General features: G+C 47.6%; 1 protein-coding gene across 1 annotated transcript in view; it reads right to left on the reverse strand.

The window, feature by feature from the left end:
- The window catches only part of LOC306783899 (cyclic AMP receptor-like protein A), a 51,014-nt gene that overhangs the window by 24,901 nt on the left and 4,285 nt on the right, over nt 1-21,828 (reverse strand). Inside the window, exons 3-10 of the mRNA XM_079277739.1 lie at nt 21,496-21,550; nt 20,355-20,411; nt 20,175-20,235; nt 17,168-17,255; nt 14,112-14,201; nt 13,598-13,636; nt 7,921-7,999; nt 4,587-4,634 (exon numbers count right to left, since the gene is read on the reverse strand). Of these exons, the coding sequence (XP_079133865.1) occupies nt 4,587-4,634; nt 7,921-7,999; nt 13,598-13,636; nt 14,112-14,201; nt 17,168-17,255; nt 20,175-20,235; nt 20,355-20,411; nt 21,496-21,550 (517 nt within the window). The remainder of the gene's footprint in view (nt 1-4,586; nt 4,635-7,920; nt 8,000-13,597; nt 13,637-14,111; nt 14,202-17,167; nt 17,256-20,174; nt 20,236-20,354; nt 20,412-21,495; nt 21,551-21,828) is intronic.

Genomic DNA, 21,828 nt, shown 5'->3' on the forward strand with positions numbered 1-21,828 from the left:
TAAAATTCTTTGACGGCCTAATAATGTGTTTTTTTAAAAACCAGAAACGATGGACAGATGAAACCCAAACGCATTCGGTTAAGACACCAGCGAGTAATGCCGAGATGCTCAAAGCATCTCACTATCTGGCAGCTGAGGAGCCGATCCCTACCAACGGAGGTGTGTGTGTGTGTGTGTGTGTGTGTGTTCTGTCAAAGCCACGCGTGGTGCTTCAGAGCCCTTGAGAGACAAGCCCAACTGTCCTTGCAGCTTGATGTTTTGGATGTTTTTCATGGTGTTGTTGACATGGAAAAAAAAAGTGAAACAAACATGCAGAGGTAGAGGCCTTAAACTCACAGACAAACGAGGTCAAGCATGCGGCCCGCACACGCATGTGTATGCGGACATGCGAGTAGACAAATCGCATTGTGACTGGAAGCTTGTGTGGATCAGTAAACAAACACCCTGGGAAGATAACGAACAAGCAGCTCGCTGTTTGCTCAGCCAGCTTTGTTGCTACCCGACGGGACTGAGCTGCTGTGTGTGCAAATGTGTTTAAAAGTGTGTGTGTGTCTGTAAGGCCTGGCTTAAACACCCTCTTCTAAACCCCCCCCCCCCCCACCCCCCACCTACCTTCGCTGCTGCAAGACCTTGTGGTGCTTGTGCAGTGTGTGTGTGTATACTCATGCGTGACCACAAACAAATTGCTCGGGACACACAGAGATGTGTCGAAACCATGTGACTGACGGCCCTGATAACTGCCAACACAAGTTATGTACGTCATCGCTCCAGCCAGATACACACACAGATAGCGAGGGAGGGGGATGGTGCCAGGCTGAGTCAGAGAGAGAGAGACAGAGACAGAGACAGAGACAGAGACAGAGAGAGAGAGAGAGAGAGAGAGAATCAAGAATGGTGAACGCAGGAAACTACATCCGTGAACGCAAAACAAAAGAAGTGTGCATGTGTGCGCGTGTGTGTGTGAGAAACAGTGACAGAGAACATGTGAGGCGCAGAAGGAGGGCGATGTGGCGAAGTGAATGGAAATAACCAGAGCCGCCGGTCTTCAGACACCCAGCAGGAATCGCTTTCTCTAGTTTACACCTGCTGACACACACACACACACACACACACACACACACACACGCCAGAAAGCTTGCTGGCTTGGCAAGCACAATCAGGGAGGCTGTTGTTGTTGTTTTAAAGCATCGCAGCGCGTGCATAAACTCTCATAAATATTCATGTCCATGAACCTGGCTTGCTGCTTTATTCATGCTGGGTATGAGTACAAGAGAAAGAAAGAGAGAGAGAGAGATGGAGGGAGGGAAGGAGAGAAAACAAAAAGAGAAGGGGGAAAGATAGAGAGGGAGCGAAAGAGAGGGAGCGCAAAGTGAAAGACAGAGAGAAAAACAGATGGAAACGAGGAGAGCGATTGGGAAAGAGAAATACGAGGAAACGGAGAGTGTGATAAAAAAACACACTGCAGACTCATTTACACTCTGTGCTACACGTAGCAATTAGCCCATATGAACAGTGTGTGTGTAGTCACTGGTGAGGGTTACGCCAGTTCAGTGTGCAGTAATTACATCTGCCACTTAGGGGCAGCATCTACATAACCTTAACCCTAGCCTGCCCCCCCCCCCCCCCACACACACACACACCTCACCCTGCGGGGTGGAGTTGTAACAACAGAACAGGTACGGCTGCTTTTCACTTTTCATGAATAGCACTGTGACACTGATCTCCTCAGTGCAGGATGCTCGGTGGTGGATTTTAAGGAGTTACGTTTTGAATGATTTGGCGTCTCCTGAGTTATGCACGGCGTGTGGGCAGGACTCCTGCCGGAGGACACTTGAATTGGATGCGGCGTCTGCAGAAAGCAGTCCAGATGAAATGATGTACCTCCTGATACCGCCGTTTTACAAGAAATCAATCATTTAATATCAATGGGCTGTCTGGCAATTTAGTGCTGCACTTCCATAACGTTATGGGACTCGCATGAAACACATTTAAAGAAAACATGTTTTAAATGAAAAACAGCTACAGCTGAGATCAGTTCTGGGCGGTATTTCCTGCAAAATCTCAATTTTTCAGGCACTGCTACAACAGTGTATAATCGCACACGGTACTGTCAGGGCTAGGTGTGCATGGAGAGGAGACTCTATGCTTACCCTTCACACCCGTGGTTTTAACTCAATGTTTTACCAGGCGGCAACCTCCGGTTCTGCCGAGTGAAACCAATGCGGAAGCTTCCTAAACTTCCATTCTTTCGAATGGCCAGCAGGGGGCGACTCCTCTAGTTTCAAGTCTGACCATAAAGCAGGGGATGCTTTGATTGACAGGTCGCTGCCTCTTACCAGAAACGTATACGTCTCTACGGCACTCATCTGCCATATAAAAACAGCACGGCGGCAGCCGTAATCCAAGATGGCGATTCCGCCAAATTCGAGACTTCAAAACGGCAGCCCACAAACCAGTAGGTGACGTCACGGACTACGTTTTACAGACTATGGGTTTTACACAACTATGAATTAGGCACAAATTTCTCTCTGTAACAAGGTAAAGTTTCGGTTGTGGTCGTGCATCTCTGAATTTCTGTAACTTGGCGTCTGCACCAAACGTGACTGTCACAAATAGTTCACTGACAAAAGCACTGCATGTCAAGGGATTATACAAAGAAGGCCAATGAGTTATTAGATGCCTTAGAAACAGGAGGTGTTCAAAATTTTCTTTTGAGTAAATATTTTGCAGCCAAGTCAAATTATTTACAGGATGTTAAACCTTCGTTTCTTTATAATACATGTGATAATTGAGTCGTTTCTTTACTGGGCTTGTACAAAGGAAATACAGTTATCTGAGAATATGAGATAATAACAATTCCTCCTCGGCATAGTGGAGGTTGGTTTATGCCGTTTTTCCACCAGTTACACTCGTTGTCTTCACAGTACGTTTTGTTGTCCTCTGGCGTTCAGAGCAATGCAACGAACAGCGCGTTGAGCATAGACTCTTTTTTTCAATTTGTGACACCTAAATAATTTGTAACCCAAATTGAATATTGAAATATTGACACTGCCAAATGGCATGCTGGGTAACGTTATAGCTGCTAGCTATTAAACAGCTAGGAGAGGCTCCATGGCTACTGCACATTCAGAAAGAGAAGAGAGATGGAGGACGAAGAAAGAGAGACTGGAGATGCACCAGATGCCCAAGAGAAGAGCTGTCTGCTGTTTGGAAGTTTTATTGGTTGAAAGAAATCTGACGTAGCCACTGTTGTTGCCAGTGGTGCTAACAGTACCAACCTAATCCATCACCTCAGCAGAAAACATGTGCTAGAATACCAAGAGTGCGATTATGGTCGACGTATCTGCAATTTCAGTGAGGTGGACAGCATGTGGGCACATTCCGCACAATTTATCAAACGAAGGGCCCCCCCCACCCCCCCCCCCCCCCGACACCTGGGCTGCAGCCCAGGTGTCTGATCCCTGTTAAGTTACTGCTGATGAAAATCCAACACACCAGGTTAATTTTTTTCAGACTTCAGAGAGTTTCCTTCTGAGCCACAGAAGACTTTATACAATAGTTGTGACCTGCTGAGTAGTACTCCTAAAATGACCTAGATGACCTAGAAGCTGCCGGTATACTCTGTTAGAACTGCTTGTCGGATGGTCAGACAGCGTTGGAAACCAACCCCCCCCCCAAACATCTGGCCGACGTTGAATGAATGGATTAATAAACTGACAATTCAACTTCCACACCCACTCGAAGCCGGGACTGGCCAGCTTTCATGTGAACGGATTGCAACACCGTGAATGCTTTCCAGGACAAACCGTCCCAAAGCGTTTCCCCCTCTTGCATCTTATGATATCTGTTTCGAGCATAACCCAACACTTGTGTGTAAAATCCATAGACATATACATAGACGTACATAAGAAGTGGACGTAGTCAACATGACATCACCCATTGGTTTGTGGACTGCCGTTTTGAAGCCTCGAGTTCGACCAATGAACAGAAGTGACCATATTTGGAATGCGGAGCAGTGACATAGAGACGCCCTATACGTCTCTGGTAGTATCCTGTCAATCCCCAAAGTCCTTTTGCCCCCTGTTTTAAGATACCACATTGGCTTTAGAACCGGAGGTTGTCGCCTGGTAAAACTGCACGTAATCTCTCCACTATTTCCATACTTCTCTTGATATTAATATTTTTTACAGGTAGCTTCCCCTGTCCCTTTCAGTAAAGTCAGGAGCAGAACAGAGAGGCACCGCAGCTCCCAAATTTAAACACACACATACGTGCACACCCACATTTGAATATACATGCACACACACACACGGTGAGACGCGGCGGTGTCACAAGGTCAAATTGCTCCCCGCTGTTTGACACCTACCCAGCGGGAACACAAAAGCTAATCCTGCACACACTTTAATCCTCACGCTCTGTCTGTGTGTGTGTGTGTGTGTGTGTGTGTGTGTGTGTGTGTGTGTGTGTGTGTGTGTGTGTGTGTGTGTGTGTGTGTGTGTGTGTGTGTGTGTGTGTGTGTGTGTGTGTGTGTGTGTGTGTGTGTGTGTGTGTGTGTGGAGAAATGTGATGGTCGGACAGGCCATTACCTTTCGTCTCTCTCTCTCTGGGTTGAAGGTTCCTAACCATGACTGCATCTGTGCAGAAAAGACACAAAATGGAAAGAAAAGGTCAGGGCAGTTACTTTGGGGGGAAAAAAGAAAGCAGAGGAGAGGTTTGATCATTTAAAGCAGTTGTTTTTCCTAGAGAGGCCTGATGTTTAGAGGTGACAAGCTGGAACAAATATCACATTGGCTATCACACCAAAGCAAAATCCCTTCACCTTATCCGCCAGCCCTGCCTAATTCACAGCACAGTGCAAAGCTTTGAGGCAGAGGGGAGCGCTTAAGACAGCTCCCGGCGTCTCACAAAAAGAGGGATGTGATCAGCTTCGGAGCACACAATGTGGCACGAGGAAGAAGAAGGCAAAGGGTGTTGAGAAAGGGGAGACGGTTGTTTTTTTTGAAGTGTTAAAGAAAAAGGAAAAAGTGGAGCAAACATGGCAGATCTGAGATCTCCAGAGAGAACGTGGGAATACTTTCCGCTCTTTCTCCGTCTCCTCTCTCGGGGGAATGCAGGGAAAATGTCAACAGACGCGCGCAGGGAAACGCGCACACACACACACACACACACGACTGGGATCTGTAATGGTGGGATAGGGGCTTGGGGGGTGTAGGAAACCAGAAGGTTTATGTTACCCAAGACATCAGACAAATCTCTGGAGGCCCAGTGTGAGCGTTCACGCGAGCGGCACAAAGAGGCTGCGTGAACGATGTGCACTAACAGCTCCTCTGTTCTGCCATTTATTAACAGGATGTTGCCATGGTTTCCCCACGCCGACGTGATTGTCACTGTAAATCAGTGTGTGTGACCGTGGTGCAAAAAAATATATATATATATATATTACAATAATAAAAATGTGCCTTTTTGGACATGAGACTGAACTGAACCAGAGCACCGCTATCCATCAAAAACACTGATATTAAGTGTAATATCATGAGGCTTCGGCCAGGTCTCTGGTGTGCGTAACCGACTTTTGTTACAATCCCTGTTAAAGCGGCGCCACCGAAAGTCAAGCAACTCTGACGGTTTGCCGGTTAAGTGTTGAGGCGTGAGGCTTAAGAGGGAAGGAGTGGTGCATGTACAAATCACATCCGTAAGACAAACACGCCACCGCGCTCCCAGACCTCTCTGTCTGGCCTGATAATGACTCATTGGCTTTCAAATCCCTGTAGTTTGTGGTAGCTCGCACAGTCACTCGGAGTGCGTCCGTGTTTTTCTAAATAATCCTGTTGTAACTTGGTCTTGGTAAACTAATGAGCTCCAGAGTCGTCGCCCCCCCGACGTCTGTCTCTGGAAAGCGGAGGAACTTCTCCGTCCAGCTAACATCCCACCTCTCTTCGCTCAGCTTCCTCGTCTTTATCCCCTTTCCCCCGATGCGTCGCCACCTACCCTGCTTTCAAAGCTTTTGAAATTCTTTCAAGTGAGACAGCCTGCAGCTGAAAGGAGATAAGGCTTGAGCTCTTCATAAATATGATAGAGAAAGCAAAACGGCAGAGTGAAGGGGGTGGGGGGGTAGAGGCGGAGAGGAAGAAGAGGGGGAATAGAGACAGAGACACAGGGAGAGAGAGACAGATGGAGGTAGAAAGGAAAAGAGAGGGCGAGGGAAAAGAAGAAAAGGTACAAAGAGAGACAGGAGGTTGAGGTAGAGACAGCTGAACACTGTGAGCTGAATGAGTTATGAGATGCAGGTTGCAAACTGGCTACATTCAAATTCATTCTCTTTATCGTATTCATGATAAAGAGAAGTGTAGTCGCTTTCCCTTCCTTTCAGCCGCCTGCAGTCTGTCTCTCCGAAGTCTGTCTGCAGCCCGGCTATCTTTGAATCTGTCTCACCGCCCCCGTCGCTCTCGCTCTGCCGCCCAAACAAAGAAAGGCAACATTCGCGTTGACGATTCGTTGTGAGCCCGTTGTGGCTTTAACCTTGATTTTTTTTCCTTCGCTCTGGTTTTGTATTTGATGAACAACACCTGAATCATCGCAAACATTTTGTTGGAACACATGCCTGCCACCACCTTTCCGCTGGCAGCGCGGCGTCGTCAGGTTGGGGGAATGTGAGCTATGTGAACACCGCCCCGGGGCTCCTGCTGCACCCTCACAACGGAAAAAAATAACAAATCACACAGAGCTATACGAGCCAACATGGAGAGGAGATCGACCGAGTGGTAAACCAATTAATCGACTGATTACCGACACAAACGGACTGTTCTGAGAAGCTGGAAGAAGGGACTGGTGGGCGTTTCTCAAAACAAGTCAACACATATGGACTTTCTACACACAAACAGTTACGTGATCCAAATAATTACCAACTTTACGGGCTGGTTCAAGTTCATTATAGCTGGCAGAAATGTCACAACATTGTGAAAAAATGTTGGTGATAGTGATGTCTTCAAATAGCTGGTTTAGCCCCAAACCACACAAACCAAATGTGATCAATTTACAAACAAAAACAATCGGAAATCCTTACATTGGAGTAGCTGGAGCAAGTTAACGGTGGACATAATTGAATGAAATGAATTAGTTGAAGTCACTATGTACAGCAAATTTGAAAACAGACCTCTAAAACAGATGTTTCCACACGCAAAAATGTGTGATCTGAATAATCAATTAAAGAATAAGTTTGGCTTTTTGCAACTTGGATCTTATTGTTCCACTTGTGTCCATTCCAATTAGCTGAGACAGCATTCGACTGCACTCACCGGCATAATTACTGCGATCCGTCAATAAAAAGCAGTCAGACCATCAGACTGTCTTACAATTCGATTTCCCAACATGTTTTTCTTTTTGAACATATTTATATGAGAAATGTCAGAGGCAGCCTGAGCTATAAGTTGTCATTGCCAACGACTGCTTCTCTGTAATTGTTGTGCATATGACAACAGAGAGCTTAAAACTTTAGACCCCCAGGTTAGCAAAACAAAACCGAGAAGTTCAACTATGACGCTGCTTGTGTGCTTCAGTTTACCTCCAAGTCAAGAAGCTTATGCCACTTGGTTTATCTGGTGGCTTGTAGTTGTAATTATCAAGATGTATCCTTAAAATGATCATTGATTATCAGAGCAGCATTGTTTATGCATTCAAGCAACTAAAATAAAATAATACAAATTCAGGTATTTTAACCCTAGCCCACTCCCAACCATAAAATAATCCATCACACACCCACACAATTATTTTGTGACTAGTTTTCCTGACTCTCTATTTTTTGTGAGATTCTCAGAGATGTCAGCTTTCACTAATGTCACTTTTCTAAAAGGTCACAATGCACTTCAGCTAAAGTGCCGGTGTCTCGGGCGGCTGCTGGTTTCACGCGTGTCGAGCACTCACCCTCGCGTTGGCCACGCAGATTATCCTGGCGTAGCAGCAGATCATCAAGAAGATGAGGCTGAACAGAGGCACGTACCAGCTGCAGAAAGCACAAACACGAGCAGGTCGTAAAAAAACACAGGATTTAATACATTTTGATTCCACAACTAGAGCGTCATTTATCCTAATGGAATTTATACCGTGACAGGACGTAATAACACACTAGGTGTTCAGTGTTGAGATAGTAGGGTTATCTAAACCGATTAGAGAGAAACTCATCTAATAAGATTTCCTCTGCAATCTGAGAAGGCTATTGTTGTTAAGGCATGATTTGGTGGCTTTTTTTCGCTTTATTTCATCATTATTCAGCCTCTAAACATAAAACATTCCTCATTCATACTCCCAAAAAACTCTTTGAAAGAGGCCGATGACCTCGAGCGCACACACATTTAATAATGTTAATGTATAGGTAAGACTGTGTGGACACAGGGCAGCATTATTCTAAACAGCTGATGCATAGAGGACACACGGTTTGCACATAAACCAGCACAGAGCAGGAGCAGGCCTGACTCAGCGCCTCTGGATTGCTCTGCACATATAGTTTCTGTGAGCAGAGAGAAAGGCAGATAAAGAACAAACTATAATGCAAAGTCACTGCGACCGAAAATGCATGGCATTCCTACGGGATGAAGGTTTTGACAATCAAGGGAGGCGCAGGGGAGAGAACAACATGTCAGGTATTTCTGAGCAGATGACAGAGAGCGAGCCAAACGGGGGGAGGGGGGTGATGGATTTGCTGGAATGGCAGCCTTGTGTTACGTAACCTCTCGGGAGGTGATGTAAGCTCGGAGGAGTTTCAGCCTCTCCCTCTAATCATGAAACAGGCCTTTGTCTCGCTTTGATAGACAGGTTCCTGGCCACCACGTCTCCGCGGTGCAGTCGAGGCCTGCGCTGTGCGGCGCCGGGTCCTCCTGAGCACCTGGCACAAATGCGCCCTTCGTGACACACATATTGGGCAAACATCGAGAGTAATCATCGCGGCCCTAATCATGATCCTCGGGAAAAACAGGAATCTCTCTCTGACCCATAAATACGGAGACATACATGGTTTCAAAGGAAAATGGATTGGGACTGACGCCGTGCCTGGAAAGTCCTTGACATGTGTGCTAAAAACTGCAAGTTTGAGCAGCATCTAAAAAGGAAAGTTTTAGGTCCTTGGCCTAATTTCACTTTGTCCACGCTTATCCTGAAAGCCTGCGGGTTGGAAAAAATAAAAACCTCACTGAGCATTATCAAATTAAACTTTTTATTGGCTGGGGAATCCGAGATGGTAGCCGTTTGTTTCACGGCGGGAAACGGGGGGGGGGGGGGGGGCTGCTTTACACATCCATGCGTCTTGTAAGGAGCATCAATATGCAAAGAACACCCTCTTTGAATGCGTGCGTGAGCGCTTGTGTATGTGCGCGTCCACGCAGGTTTAATAATGGCATGGGACAATGATGAAAGCGTTTTCAGGGGAGGGGGGGAGAGACCTGCGCGAGCGTCACCTCTGTGTGATTTAATAACCCGCGCTCCGGCATAAACAGCGTCCAATTACGCCACCGCGTGTCCCGTTAATGATGGAGAGACGAGGTGGGGGGGAGGGGGGTGGAGAGGGAAAAGGAGGGGGTGGCCTTTTTAACGATAGCGTGGGGGGGGCTGCGAGGAGCGGAGAATGACGGGCGGCAGCTACAAAGTGCTCTAATTAGCATGATAATGATCTGCCATTAGAGTCCGCTGTGCTCTACAGCTGAGCACTACCCGAGAGAGAGAGAGAGCGCGGGAGCGAGACGGGGAGAATAAAGAGAGAGAGAGTGAAATAGAGGCAGAGAAGAGCGAGAAGATGCGGGGTGGACAGGGGGATGATAAAAAGCGAAGACAAGAATAGAGGTCAGGATGGGAAAGGTGGCTGGATGACGGCAGATTGTGGGTCAGGAGGACCAGGAAGAGCAGAAATAAGAAGGAGGGATTGGGTGATTAACAGACAGGGAAAAGGATGAGGTCATTCTCCCGTGACAGGAATAGCAGAAAGAAGCTGCAGCCGAGGGATGGGCTAACTGAAGGACGGATAGAGAGACCGGTAAACACAAAGGGGATTTTGAGAGGACAACAGTGAGCTTAGAGCAAGAGTGGAAGCCTGGAAGTGGCAGAGAGAAAAGACCATCGCAGACGGTCAAAGATTCGATCTCTCGGCCTCGGTTCGGCCCTCCCTCCAGCACCACTCTGAAGTCAAGAATGAGGCTGGGATGAAAGAAGCCTTAATTGAAGTGCTCGGTAGGAGACGGGAGAGAACTGCAGGGACCCGTCTGTGCGGGTTAGCGCTCAACTTTGACAAAGCAAGATCCTCCTGCTGAGTGACAGATCAAGATCTACCTGTTCAACCACTCAGACAGGGACAGGACAACCCCAGAGACAGAAAGGGAGGCGGAGATGACACAAAGACCAGGAGGAGCAGGGTGTGTATGTGTGTGGTGTGTCTCACGAGACTAAGGCTACATCCACACTAATAGGTTTCCGTTTAAAGCCCGGGTTTTGAAACAAAAACGATCTATGTCCACACGGGCGTTTCAGCATCGTTGTCGAAATGCTTGCCGTCCATAATAGCACATCTGGAAATGAATATCACGTGACTATTCACGTACACTAATGTGGGTGCCGGTGTAAACAGGAAGTAAATGGTTGCTTAGTTACAGAAAATACATACTATTATAGAAATCTTTCATAATAAAAGGTAAAGTGCTCGATACTTAAGATCTTCCTCTTTATCAGAGGTCTTCAACAGGGGGTCCGCGGAGGTACTGCAGGGGGTCCGCGAAATCTTTGGTTGATTAGACAATTTAAAAAAAAAATTAAATAATAAAAAAAAAAAAATGTTTCTCCAAACATGAATGTGTCCATTATTTTAATAGTTCAGTATTGTATGAAAGATAACAGGTATCTTTATGCATGGCAGTGGCACAAATAGGCTATCTCTCATTTTAGTTTCCACATTTATGTTTAAAATGAAAACATCAGTTTGAATAGCTTGTGTGCATGATTATCATGCAATTAACAGACAACGTCGATATTGACATTGGTATCAGCTGATAAGGTGTGTTTATAAATGGCCACCCTACTCACTGTACCTTGCACGTGTTTAAAATAAAAACATGAATATATCAACCTGTGTATTATTTGAATAGCTTAGTATTGAATGCACAATAAAGAGGTATACACAGTACTAGGCCCATTTAATATAAAACACAATTTTATACAACATATATAGTCGGGGGTCCCTGCTCCATCTCTCTATCAGTTTGGGGGTCCTTGGCCTGAAAAACATTGAAGACCCCTGCTCTATATACTAAAACAGACAAATTTCGTGAAAAAATATCTTTCAAAGGTTAGTTGCAAGGCTGCAGGTCTTGCTCTATCTCTCTTAAACACACATCAAATTTACTTTAATTTGGTCAATAAATTTGGTCAACACACGTCTCACTCGTTTCCTCTCGGTGTCGTTGTCTGTTTTCACACTCGTAGCTCTGCTGGTGGCTGAAGTCAGTCATACTGGAGAGTATTAATGCTTTTGTTCATTTACAGTTTCTTTGTGAACTTTGCAGTAGTTGTGCAGAACAAAATAAGCATTGTTAAGAGAAGGACGGTCCTCCGTTTTGTGTCCATCACCCTCCTCAAAGCGGCAAACCGGGACTTCAAACGTCCGCTTCGTACGGATTATAATGTCGCTAGATGACGTCAAAATGCTCACAATGACAATGCTAACATAAAGATGTTTAGTAGGTATAATGTTTACAATGTTTGGTGAGTTACCACGCTAACATTTGCTAAAAAGCACTAAACAATAAGTACAGCTGAGACTGATCGAGATATCATTAGTGTTTTGACCCGATGATGGCGCTGGATAAAAATGTCAGTGAAAGTTATTAGAATTCATCCTGAGGGGAACATGAGTGTGACCCAAATTTCACGGCAATCCATCTATTCCTGTCATCTCTCTACTTCGAGCTATCTAGGCAACGGCACGGAATTCCCCCAAAAGAAGCCAAAAAGGTCACCTGTGACTTTTTTTAAGATACATCTTCTTGGAACCATGACTGTCTATGCAAAGTCTTATGCAAGTCCATTTTGCAGATGAACTTTTGGTGGCACTAGAGGAGAAGTCTGTTGAGTACCAAGTCATTAAAATCCATCCTCTTGACATGAATGTCTGTATTAAATGTCACGGCAATCCATCCAATAGTTGCCAAGACATGTCACTAAAAACCAGAAGTGTCAACCTCATGGAAAAGTCAGGGGGTCACCAAAAGTCATTAGGATTCATCCTCTGTGGACTAAGATTTCATCCAATCACAGTTGAGGTATTTCAACCCGAGACCAAAGTGCTTGACCGACTTCACCATCCCTGAGCAGCCCTGCTAATTATAAGCTTTCATTTGTCATTCTCTCAGCTTCTCGGTGCCTTGTCTGACCGCGGCCCACGCAAACACCGACGGGGACCTCTAAGAGCGGTGACTCAGCTAAGCTCGAGTGCTTCCAATTGCTGACTCAACCCTTGAAATTCTGCACCTCCGTCACAAAACGCTGTCCTCTGCTTTTCGGTCTCCTTCCTCTCCCATCCGCTTTCACACCGACCTCCTCCGCCGAGCCCCCCCCCCCCCCGCTCTGTCCTGTCTGCGCCGCTTCGCTGGACTCTGATGAAGACACACTGCGGGGGAGTGGGCAGAGACGAGGGCAATCTATTTCGCTCGCTCTGCTCTCTCTCGCTCTCTCCCCGGTCCTGCTATACCGCCCCTCTTTCCTTCCCCTGCTGAGTAATTCCCCGTCTCTCTAACTGCACCCCCGTATGTCTCCCCTCCCGCCTTTTCCACTTCTCACCTTTAACGCTAAAACCTCTGCTCTCCTGCGCCCTTTCCCCGGCGAGCTGTCGGCGGCGCGTGTGTTTTTTTCCTTGACGGGTGCTGCTGTGGCCTCTAATCTCTCGTCTGGTTTGATGTAATTAGAGCTAATGAAGATTCCCTGATCCTCTGAGCGACTCGTCCCCCTGGGCCACGACAGCGTGGAAAACTAGAAAGAGCCGGGGAGCAGAGGAGCACTGATAAAAGAGACACAGGCTCGTTTAGCGCAGCTGATAGCTATGTGTTGTTCTGCATGTGTGTGTGCGGGAGTGTGTGTGTGTGTGCTTATTTGTTGAGAAAGATTGATTCCCTGCTGATGCTGCGAGCAGCAACGCGATTACCTTGGCTCATGGCAAAGTGTTGTTGTGTGCACGTCTGTGTGGGTGTGTGTGTGTGTGTGTGTGTGTGTGTGTGGGGCTAAGCGTCTGTGCCGGGGGATTGGCAGAGCCCTGGCAGACTTAGGGCCAGTTGCAGAAAGCAGTAGACAGGCATAATCCTTCATAGCCCTCCTAAACACTTAAATACACAGTGTAGCAACTCCCCTAAATCTGACAAGGCAGAGACAAGCACATCCACATGTGTGCGCACACACATACTCACGCACACACACACACGTGTGCACACACATCATGGCCTTACACCAAGAGGGAAAAACCCCGAAGCTCCCCTGACATGCAACCCTTCACATTTCACCGCAGAGACAGCCCCCCCCCATCACCACCAGTGGAAGGGACGCTTTGATGCCGGGGCTGAAAGGGTCTACTTACATCCCAAATCTCCAGGCTACGTGATCGTCTGTGATCCAGCTGGGGAAAGAGAGAGAGAGAGCGATGAGGGGGTTACAAAGGAAAGGGAGCGCGTGAGCGGAAGAGAGACTTGTGTGACTGCAGGGGGGGGGCTGTGCAGCTGTAGCTATTAATAAGCCGAGAGTGGAAAGAGAGAGCCGAGCCCGGAGATTAAGGGCTCTGTCCCAATTCTCATTCCGCCGCCTCCTCTCATCGCCCCCCCCCCCCTCCCTTCCTTACTCCTTTAACCACCCTCCAAACAAATGATGCCTTCCCCATTCACCACTGGAGAGTCTGAGGCGGAGTTTTACTCTTCAAAGATGTGCTGATAATTGCCAATTTTTGATCACATAGAATCTTATGCGAGACGGAGCCTGTCTGCAGCTGGAACGAGGCCAGCGCTGTGGCCCCTCGTTGAAAGGAAAAGGCATTTAACAGAAAATCCACCGTGGCTTGCTGAAAAAAATCTTGACAAAAAAAAGGATGCTGTACTCACCACCAGGCTCCCGCGGGGCCGTAGTAACCCTTTAGCAGGGGTAAGGAGGCCATGACCAGAGGAACCCCCCACGCCATCAGATGGTACAACCTGATAAAAGGCAGACATTTATTTGATTATACGCAGCGAGACCAGGGGAGCTTTGCCCCTGAGAAAAAGAAGAAAAAAACCACTCATGACTAAATCGATTCGTTCCTTCTTCGGTTCGTCCCTTTGTTGGCGCTCACATTGGGGTCGTTTTTCAGGTGCGGCCCAATTGTGACATAAACCATAATTACCCTCACTGTTGTGCAAAAAAATGATTTACAGAGGACATGTCCGCACCAAAACCACAAACAGGATGCAGATTCTCACCCGGCGGGTGCTAGTGGCCAAAACATTCGTGGACAAAGCTGCTTTACCTCGAATTAGCACAGATTTAAAAATGAAACCGGTTGAGAGAGCTGGAGAGGCTCATACTATCAATGAAAAAATAACATGAATCAGTGACGGCTTCTAAGAAATCTCAATCTCTGAACTTCGCGCTGTGTGTGTGTGTGTGTGTGTCAGACAGATGAGGTGTGCGCTCCAGGGCCTTGGGCGTCAGTGTGGGTGTCGATACTTTATAGAGCGTCGCCCGGTCAATAGAGTGGAAGTCCTGCCCTGACTTGTTCCAAGTGTGGTCAATCGAGCGGTTGGCGACGCGGCTGACACGCACTCAATCCCTCTCGGGCTTGCACGGCGCACGCACACACACACACACCTTCTCACTGTGATTTCACCGGGGTGCGCTGTGTCTCCCCTCTCTGCCCTCATGTGATGGACAGCGGAGTGTGTGGGAGGTGATGGAGAACGTGAGACGGCTGGTGGTTAAAATAGAGCTGAATTGTGGGTGGGAAAGAGACATAGGAGACCTATACATTCATAAAGAGAGAGAGAGAGAGAGAGAGAGAGAGAGAGAGAGAGAGAGAGAGAGAGAGAGAGAGAGAGAGAGAGAGAGAGAGAGAGTTTAGATCGAAAACGAGAGGGAGTGTGCGTAAGAGGGAGAACAAGGAAGAACGGGGGAGAAAAGGGAAATGGTTGAAGCGCTAAAAAAAAAGGAGCAACTGAGCGAGTAAAGGAGCAAAAAAGAGAGAGAGCAAGGGAGAGAGAAAGAGAAAGAAACACATCGAGAAAGAGAGAGAGAGAGTAAGAGAAAGAAACATCGAGAAAGAGAGAGAGAGAGAAAGAGAAAGAGAGAAAGGCTGTGTGGTGGTGGGAGGAGAGATATAAATGCTGAAATCAGTGCTGCCAGTCCGTGGTGTGACGATTGGTGCAGGGAGGGGGTGTGGGGGGGCTTGTCAGGAAATCAATGTCGAGAGCTCGCAGACCCCGCAGACGCACACACACGCGCTGCCTGCAGCACACACACCACACACTCGCAGCACGAGAGGGAGATGACGAGGTCCGGGGCTGCGCGCAACATGGGCTTAATGAGGCACAGCAGGGCCGCTATGCGCTCTGTATTTCGCACACCTGCACACACACATGCGCACACACACACACACACCTCTCGGGGCTCAATCTCATCCCCCCCCACATCCAGTTTGCCAGAATCCGTCCTTCAAACGCACATTAACAACGCACGCACACGCGCGTGCACAAACACACTTCCCGTCCTCTCTTGCACCCACTTCAATCACTCTTAGATCATCCAGCCTCCGTTCTCCATCTCCTCTGGCGATTTGTTCATTCATAAACCATCACGCTGTGCATGTGTGTGTCTGTGTGTGTGTAGGTGTGTGTGTGAGTGAGGTTGGGTGAAGGGGCTGAGGGGTAGCCTAATTGTGCATGCATGCAGAGCCTCATACCCGCCTGCCGAAACTCATGCGGCTTATCTATGTGCAGTCAATGCACGACAACCCCCCCGACGCCCCGTCCTCACGTTGCTCTATAACCTATTAAGCGCCGAGTTTTTTTTCCCCCTGCGTGATCGGCCCGACGCAGAAACACAGACACATCCTCCACCCGCCTGGTCCCTCTGGACCCATGAGATGGCGTGCAGCTGACAAGGCTCTGGAGCGAGCTGATTTTGCACCCACCCCCACCCACTCCCAACCCAGCACCCCTTTCCCTGCGCCCCATAAAGCCGTCTCCCTTTGAGTTATAACACCATTATATCTGGCTTATTGCTAATCAATGCAGGGAAACTCCCATGGGGGAGAGGGGGGGTGGGGGGTTGCACCTTTTTTTCCGGACTAACCCCCTCACACAAGGATGGGTGGAAGGGGTGTGCGCACCTATACGCGCATCTGTGGGACATAACCACGGAACAATCGACTTGCAAAACAGAGTTCCCGCTTACTTGTTAAAGCTATTTTTCTGTTTTTTTTATGCTTGTTTGTGTCACAGGCATGGAAAATGAGAAAAATATCTCTCACACCCACACAAGCAAATTCACACTCGCGCTGCGGAGAGAGCTCATGGGAGTTTGAGCGACGGAAACGTAGAGCCGCAGAGCGTGAAGATTGGTGCGCACGCACACGCGCACACTTAACGGCTGACACTCACTCCCTTTTCAATTAGACCGTCGGCTGGAACAGAAAGGGGGAGGAGAAGGAGGGAGGAAGAGAGGGGGCTGTCAATGCTCCGCGGGGAGACATGCTCTGGCAGCCCAAACATATGCACGCACGCGCGCACGCGCGCACGCACGCACGCACGCACGCACGCACGCACGCACGCACACACAGGAAGACACAGAGGTGGACGTAGGGACGGAAAACGACCCGTTTGTGAGCGCGAGGGACGGATACCTGATATAATTTGTTGATTAAACGATTCGGTGGATCGTCAGAAAACCAATCGGCGACTATATTGACAATCAATTCAACATGCGAGTCATTTAGAAGCCTATCACTATCTGGCTCTAGCTTTTCCAATGTACGGGTCTATTTATTTTCTCCGATTCAAAACATTGTTAGTTAATAACTTTTGGACAGAACAAAAAAAAAAAGAAAAACACTGAAGAACAATCAGTAAATCAACCAATTGATAAAATGGATCATTATCAGCTGCAGCATTAAGTGACTACTACTCACATCTCATATCTGTTGGTGCTGATTTCTCGCACCAGGTTGAGGTACAGGTTCACTGTGATGAGACAAACCCAGGCTAAGGCACTCCAGTCTGTAGAGATACACAGAACAACAACAAGGTCAAATTACAGCAAAGCCCCACCCCCCCAACTCCACCACACAGCATGCTACTGTGTGTGCGTTAACACACACGTGTGCGTATGAGTGCACGCACGCTTGTGTTCCCCTTTTTGATAAATGAAGGCCCATTCCGCAATAATATGAGGGAAACCTGTGGCTTAGGGTGATGGATGAGAGGGGAGAGATAATGATGAACTGTGGAAAAGCGCAGGGAGATAAGCAGAGGTGGGGGGGGGGGAGTGGACCAGAGCGGGAAATGCAAAGGAACCGAGAGGAACAGAAGAAAATAGAGAGGAAGGCGAAGTCAGCAGAGGGGAAAAAATGAATACATTTCACGGAGACAAGGAAGAGAAGAGTCGAGAAAGATTCCTTCCTTTTTTTTTGCCCTCGTATTCAGGCCTTTTCCTTTCCGGCCGTGTGTGTGTGTCTGCGTGTGTGTGTGTGTGTGTGTGTGTGTGTGTGTGTGTGTCTGTGTGTGTGTGTCTGTGTGTGTGTGTGTGTGTGTGTGTGTGTGTCTGTGTCTGTGTGTCTGTGTGTGTGTGTGTGTGTGTTGTTTTTTGCATTTCTGTTGACAGGACAGGCAATGATGGATTATCTGAGCCACATACTCAGCTTACTCAGGCCATGTCCACACTACTCCGTTTCCATTTGAAAACGCATTGTGTTTTGCTACGTTTACAATGAGCGTCCACACTACGCCGGCGTTGGGAAACGCTCCCGAGGACGGATACATTTGAAAACTCTGGTGTTGCGTCTTCGTGTGGACGACGTAACCGCATACATATGGAAACGATGACGCCCACACCTGCTTTCACTACTTGATTGGTTCTTAGAAGTCATGACGTGTCCTTCCCTGATTAGTCACATCCCTGTCACGTGACCGTTTCCCGAAAAATCATAAACAACAACATTGATTACCGATGGACTACCAGGTTAATTCAACATGGACGACTGATTCCAGGTGTTGCTGACCTTGTTGTCTTTACTAGCAGCTGTTGTTCAGTTAAAGTCTGCATTTTTGCGGAGGAAGCAGCTGTTAATGGAGCGATCAGTGAGCGGCGTGTCCAGAGGCGTTATCAGCCCTACGGCGGCGGCGGCGGCGGCGGCGGCGGCGGCGGCGGCGGCAGTCTGAAGTCACGGTTAGCGGCTTTAGGGAGGGTGATGGACACAAAACAGAGGACTTTCCTTTTGTTATTAATGCTTATTTTGTTCTGCACAACTATTGTGAAGTCCACACACAAACTATAAAGGAACAAAAGCAGTAATTGCTCTCCAGCAGGACAGAAACTTCAGCCACCAGCAGAGCTACGAGTGAGAACAGACAACAACGAAACCGAGGGAACGAGTGAGAGATTTTAGAGACGATCTTAAGTATCAAACACGACCTTTCATTATTAAAGACTGCTGTCTTTTTTAAACGAAGCAACCAATCTACTTCCTGTTTACACCGGAACCAACCCACATGCCCCGTGTACGTGAATAGTCACGTGATATTCGTTTTAGTCTGGACGGAGATCATTTCGAAAACGATGTTGAAACGCCGTGTAGATGTAGCCTCAGTTTCGCACAACACCCCCCCCCCCCGCCCCCCCCCCCCCCCCCCATACACAAAACTCACACACCTTCCACACTAAAGCGATGTTTAGGAATAGTGTGCCGTGACTAAGAAAGAAGGAGGCCGGCTGTCAATGTCATTATCACAATAAATCACTGTCACAACGCGTCTTACATAACCCGACAGCAAGCCCAAGCTTCGCTTCTTTTCTTTCTTTTTTTAAACTCCCGCTCGGCTTCACCGACCTGTCCCGACGTCGGCCCCCTGCTACCACCTCCCTCCATTTCAAACACATTTTTTATGGGTTAGAGTTAAAAGCGGAGCTATGCGTTACACGGCTCCCGCCGGACTCGGCGCTTCGCGACAGAACAAAGTGCCCCGCTCAGCTGCTGTTTATGTGCGGCCGTTTGTCCTGAGCGCGAGGGATCCTCGTTGATAAACCGAGGTGACAAGGCACCAGCCCCCGCAGCACTAACTCACTGCCCATTACCCTGTATCCGTCTCTGAGTGTGTGTGTGCGTGTCGGCATCTAAGTGTTTGTATTAGCAGCCAGTCCTAACTAAGAATCCGTATGCTAATCGAGGCTAAAGGAGCTGCAGTTGCAACAAACGCCAGCAAATAAATGTGCACACGATCCCGCCTCATCGGTCCAAATCACAAAGAAATCTTCCCACTAACCCAAATTGAGAACCTGCAGATGCGCCCAATTAACCCAGATGAAATTCTGGAGTCGTGAACCATTGTTACAGGAGATAGCAATGAGCCAATAACTGCAGAACGTGGCGCTTGACTCCCACGTACAGGTGTGGTATTCTTGGTATGGGTGTGGATACTAATTGTGATGTGCAAATGTATTCGAAGTGTTAACACCCTTGAGAACTGTAGTATATGGCAAGTACATATCCTCCCTGTTTTTTTATGTTTTTTTTGGAGAACTTTGGGAGAGGACGCCGAGTTGACTAAATGAATCTAAGGAAAGGCTAGGAAAGGCTTTTACACATGTAAAACAGTCACTGCATTAAAATGATGACCATACCATGAGAAAGAATACCCATAAAGTCACTGTTAAATGCAACAGATTTCATGTAACCATATATAAGTTTTGAGCCTCTATCTTCAACAACAACTCTCCCACGTTGCATTTCAAGCTTGATGATCCGGAGCAATCAGTGTCAAGGGATATTTTGTTCTCAAGCCAAAACAATGAAATGACATTAAAAAATATATATTTTTCCAGTGTGATATACGAGCTTCTGAGCAGATGTCTTTGTGGAATCTTTACTCCACCTCTATTGTTAACAGGGAGCCAGTGAGTAGTTCATCAAGTTGTCTTACCAAAGTAAGTTAGCCAGCAGGCCTGGAAGTCACACAGAGCCCCCTCTGGATGTGCATCACCCTGGGGAAGGAAGAAAGAACAGCGCAGGGAAACGTTTTCACAAAACCACCAAAAAAATAGAAAAATGAAAAAAGCCTCTGCCATGTGGGCGTTCAGCGAAACTGACTCGAGTAACTCACCATGACATATGCTACGCTGTCGAAGAAGGCGGCTACTGTCAGGCTGAGAATCATCTTCTGTGCGGTGAAAATGAGAGGGAGACGTGAAAAAGGGGTTCTCCAACTAAACACCCCGACGCCGGCGCATTAATATTCACGTAGAGAGAGAAAGGGCAAATTATGGATCAAATGATCACCGATGTGGCTGACGTCCCCGGTGACAACTGAAAATATCACAGGGTGGAGGGGAGAGGCTCCGTGAATCCTTCTACACAAACATGAAATTCATTCTATTGCATATGAAATAAACCAATAATCTGTGTGCTGCAGAATCTAAAGAGGCTGCGCTGCATGCCAGCCGTCAGTCTTACGCTGACTTCGCCTGCAGAAGTGGTTACAAACTGTGGCAGGGCGCGCATGCACGCACGCACGCACACACACACACACACTTATTAATTTATCCAGCAATGACCCTGCCAAGGCTACAGAGAAGGGGGAAAGGGAGGTGGAAAAAGCCTTAAAGAGAGAGCATTAAAGACCATTGACTGACGGATAACCTTTGTGTGGGGACGGAGGTAAGGAGAGGGTTTAAGCTGTGCGAGAGGAGCAGGGGGGGAGGAGGAGGAGGAGGAGGAGGTGAAGTCACTCTGTGTGACCTGGTCCAGAGGTAATAGGATCCATCAGAGCCCCACGTTAAGCTGTCATTTGCTTCAGATTACAAGGATAGCGTGGCGCGTTGCTGGACCTGACAGACCTGACGGACCGGCTTCCACAACAACGCGCAGGCTGCACACTCACACAAAACAACGCGAACTGACACTGATCTGTTTTAGACATCTGGAACGACTTTGGATGAAATTAAACATAGCTATGTGGAAGAAAGAAAAGAGCATTGAACTAATAATATTCGGTGCATCGTCAGACCTTAAGTATAACGCAAACCTCCTCATGTAGAGAGGGGGGAAAGACAGCCGCCATTATCACAGAACCGCCATCAGTCAATTAACTCCACAATTGATTCGTCTGTGCAATTTTAATTGGGTTCAATTGAGCAAAGATTTGCCGTGGCTAATTGAACATATTTCCGGTGGCAATGAAGCAAACAGATAGGGTGGGGGAGGGGGGGAGTCATAACATACTGTACATTGTGGTGCGAATTTACCTGAGCCAGAGAGTGATACCTGCGAAGCAGCCAGATCACAAAGAGCATGAAAATGCTGTGGAGAGAGAGAGAAGAAAGACGACAGTGAAAATGGCAACAACTTGAAGAGGACAGGTCCTGAGTTGCTCTATCGATGACATAATGTCTTAATGCACAGAAATACATCATAGCAACTCCTAGCTCTGTCGTTTAGACCGAAACTAATGAAACCTGCAGAAACCCTGCCAAAGACCTGCTCAGCAGCATTTGAAGGAGTGAGGTCCTCGGCCAAAAACGCAACGCCACAGCTTAACGTTAAGTTCATCGAAATGCCACTAGATGCCACCTCACAAT

This window comes from Melanostigma gelatinosum (assembly GCF_949748355.1).
Source record: "Melanostigma gelatinosum genome assembly, chromosome: 10".
Classification (NCBI taxonomy): Eukaryota; Metazoa; Chordata; class Actinopteri; order Perciformes; family Zoarcidae; genus Melanostigma; species Melanostigma gelatinosum.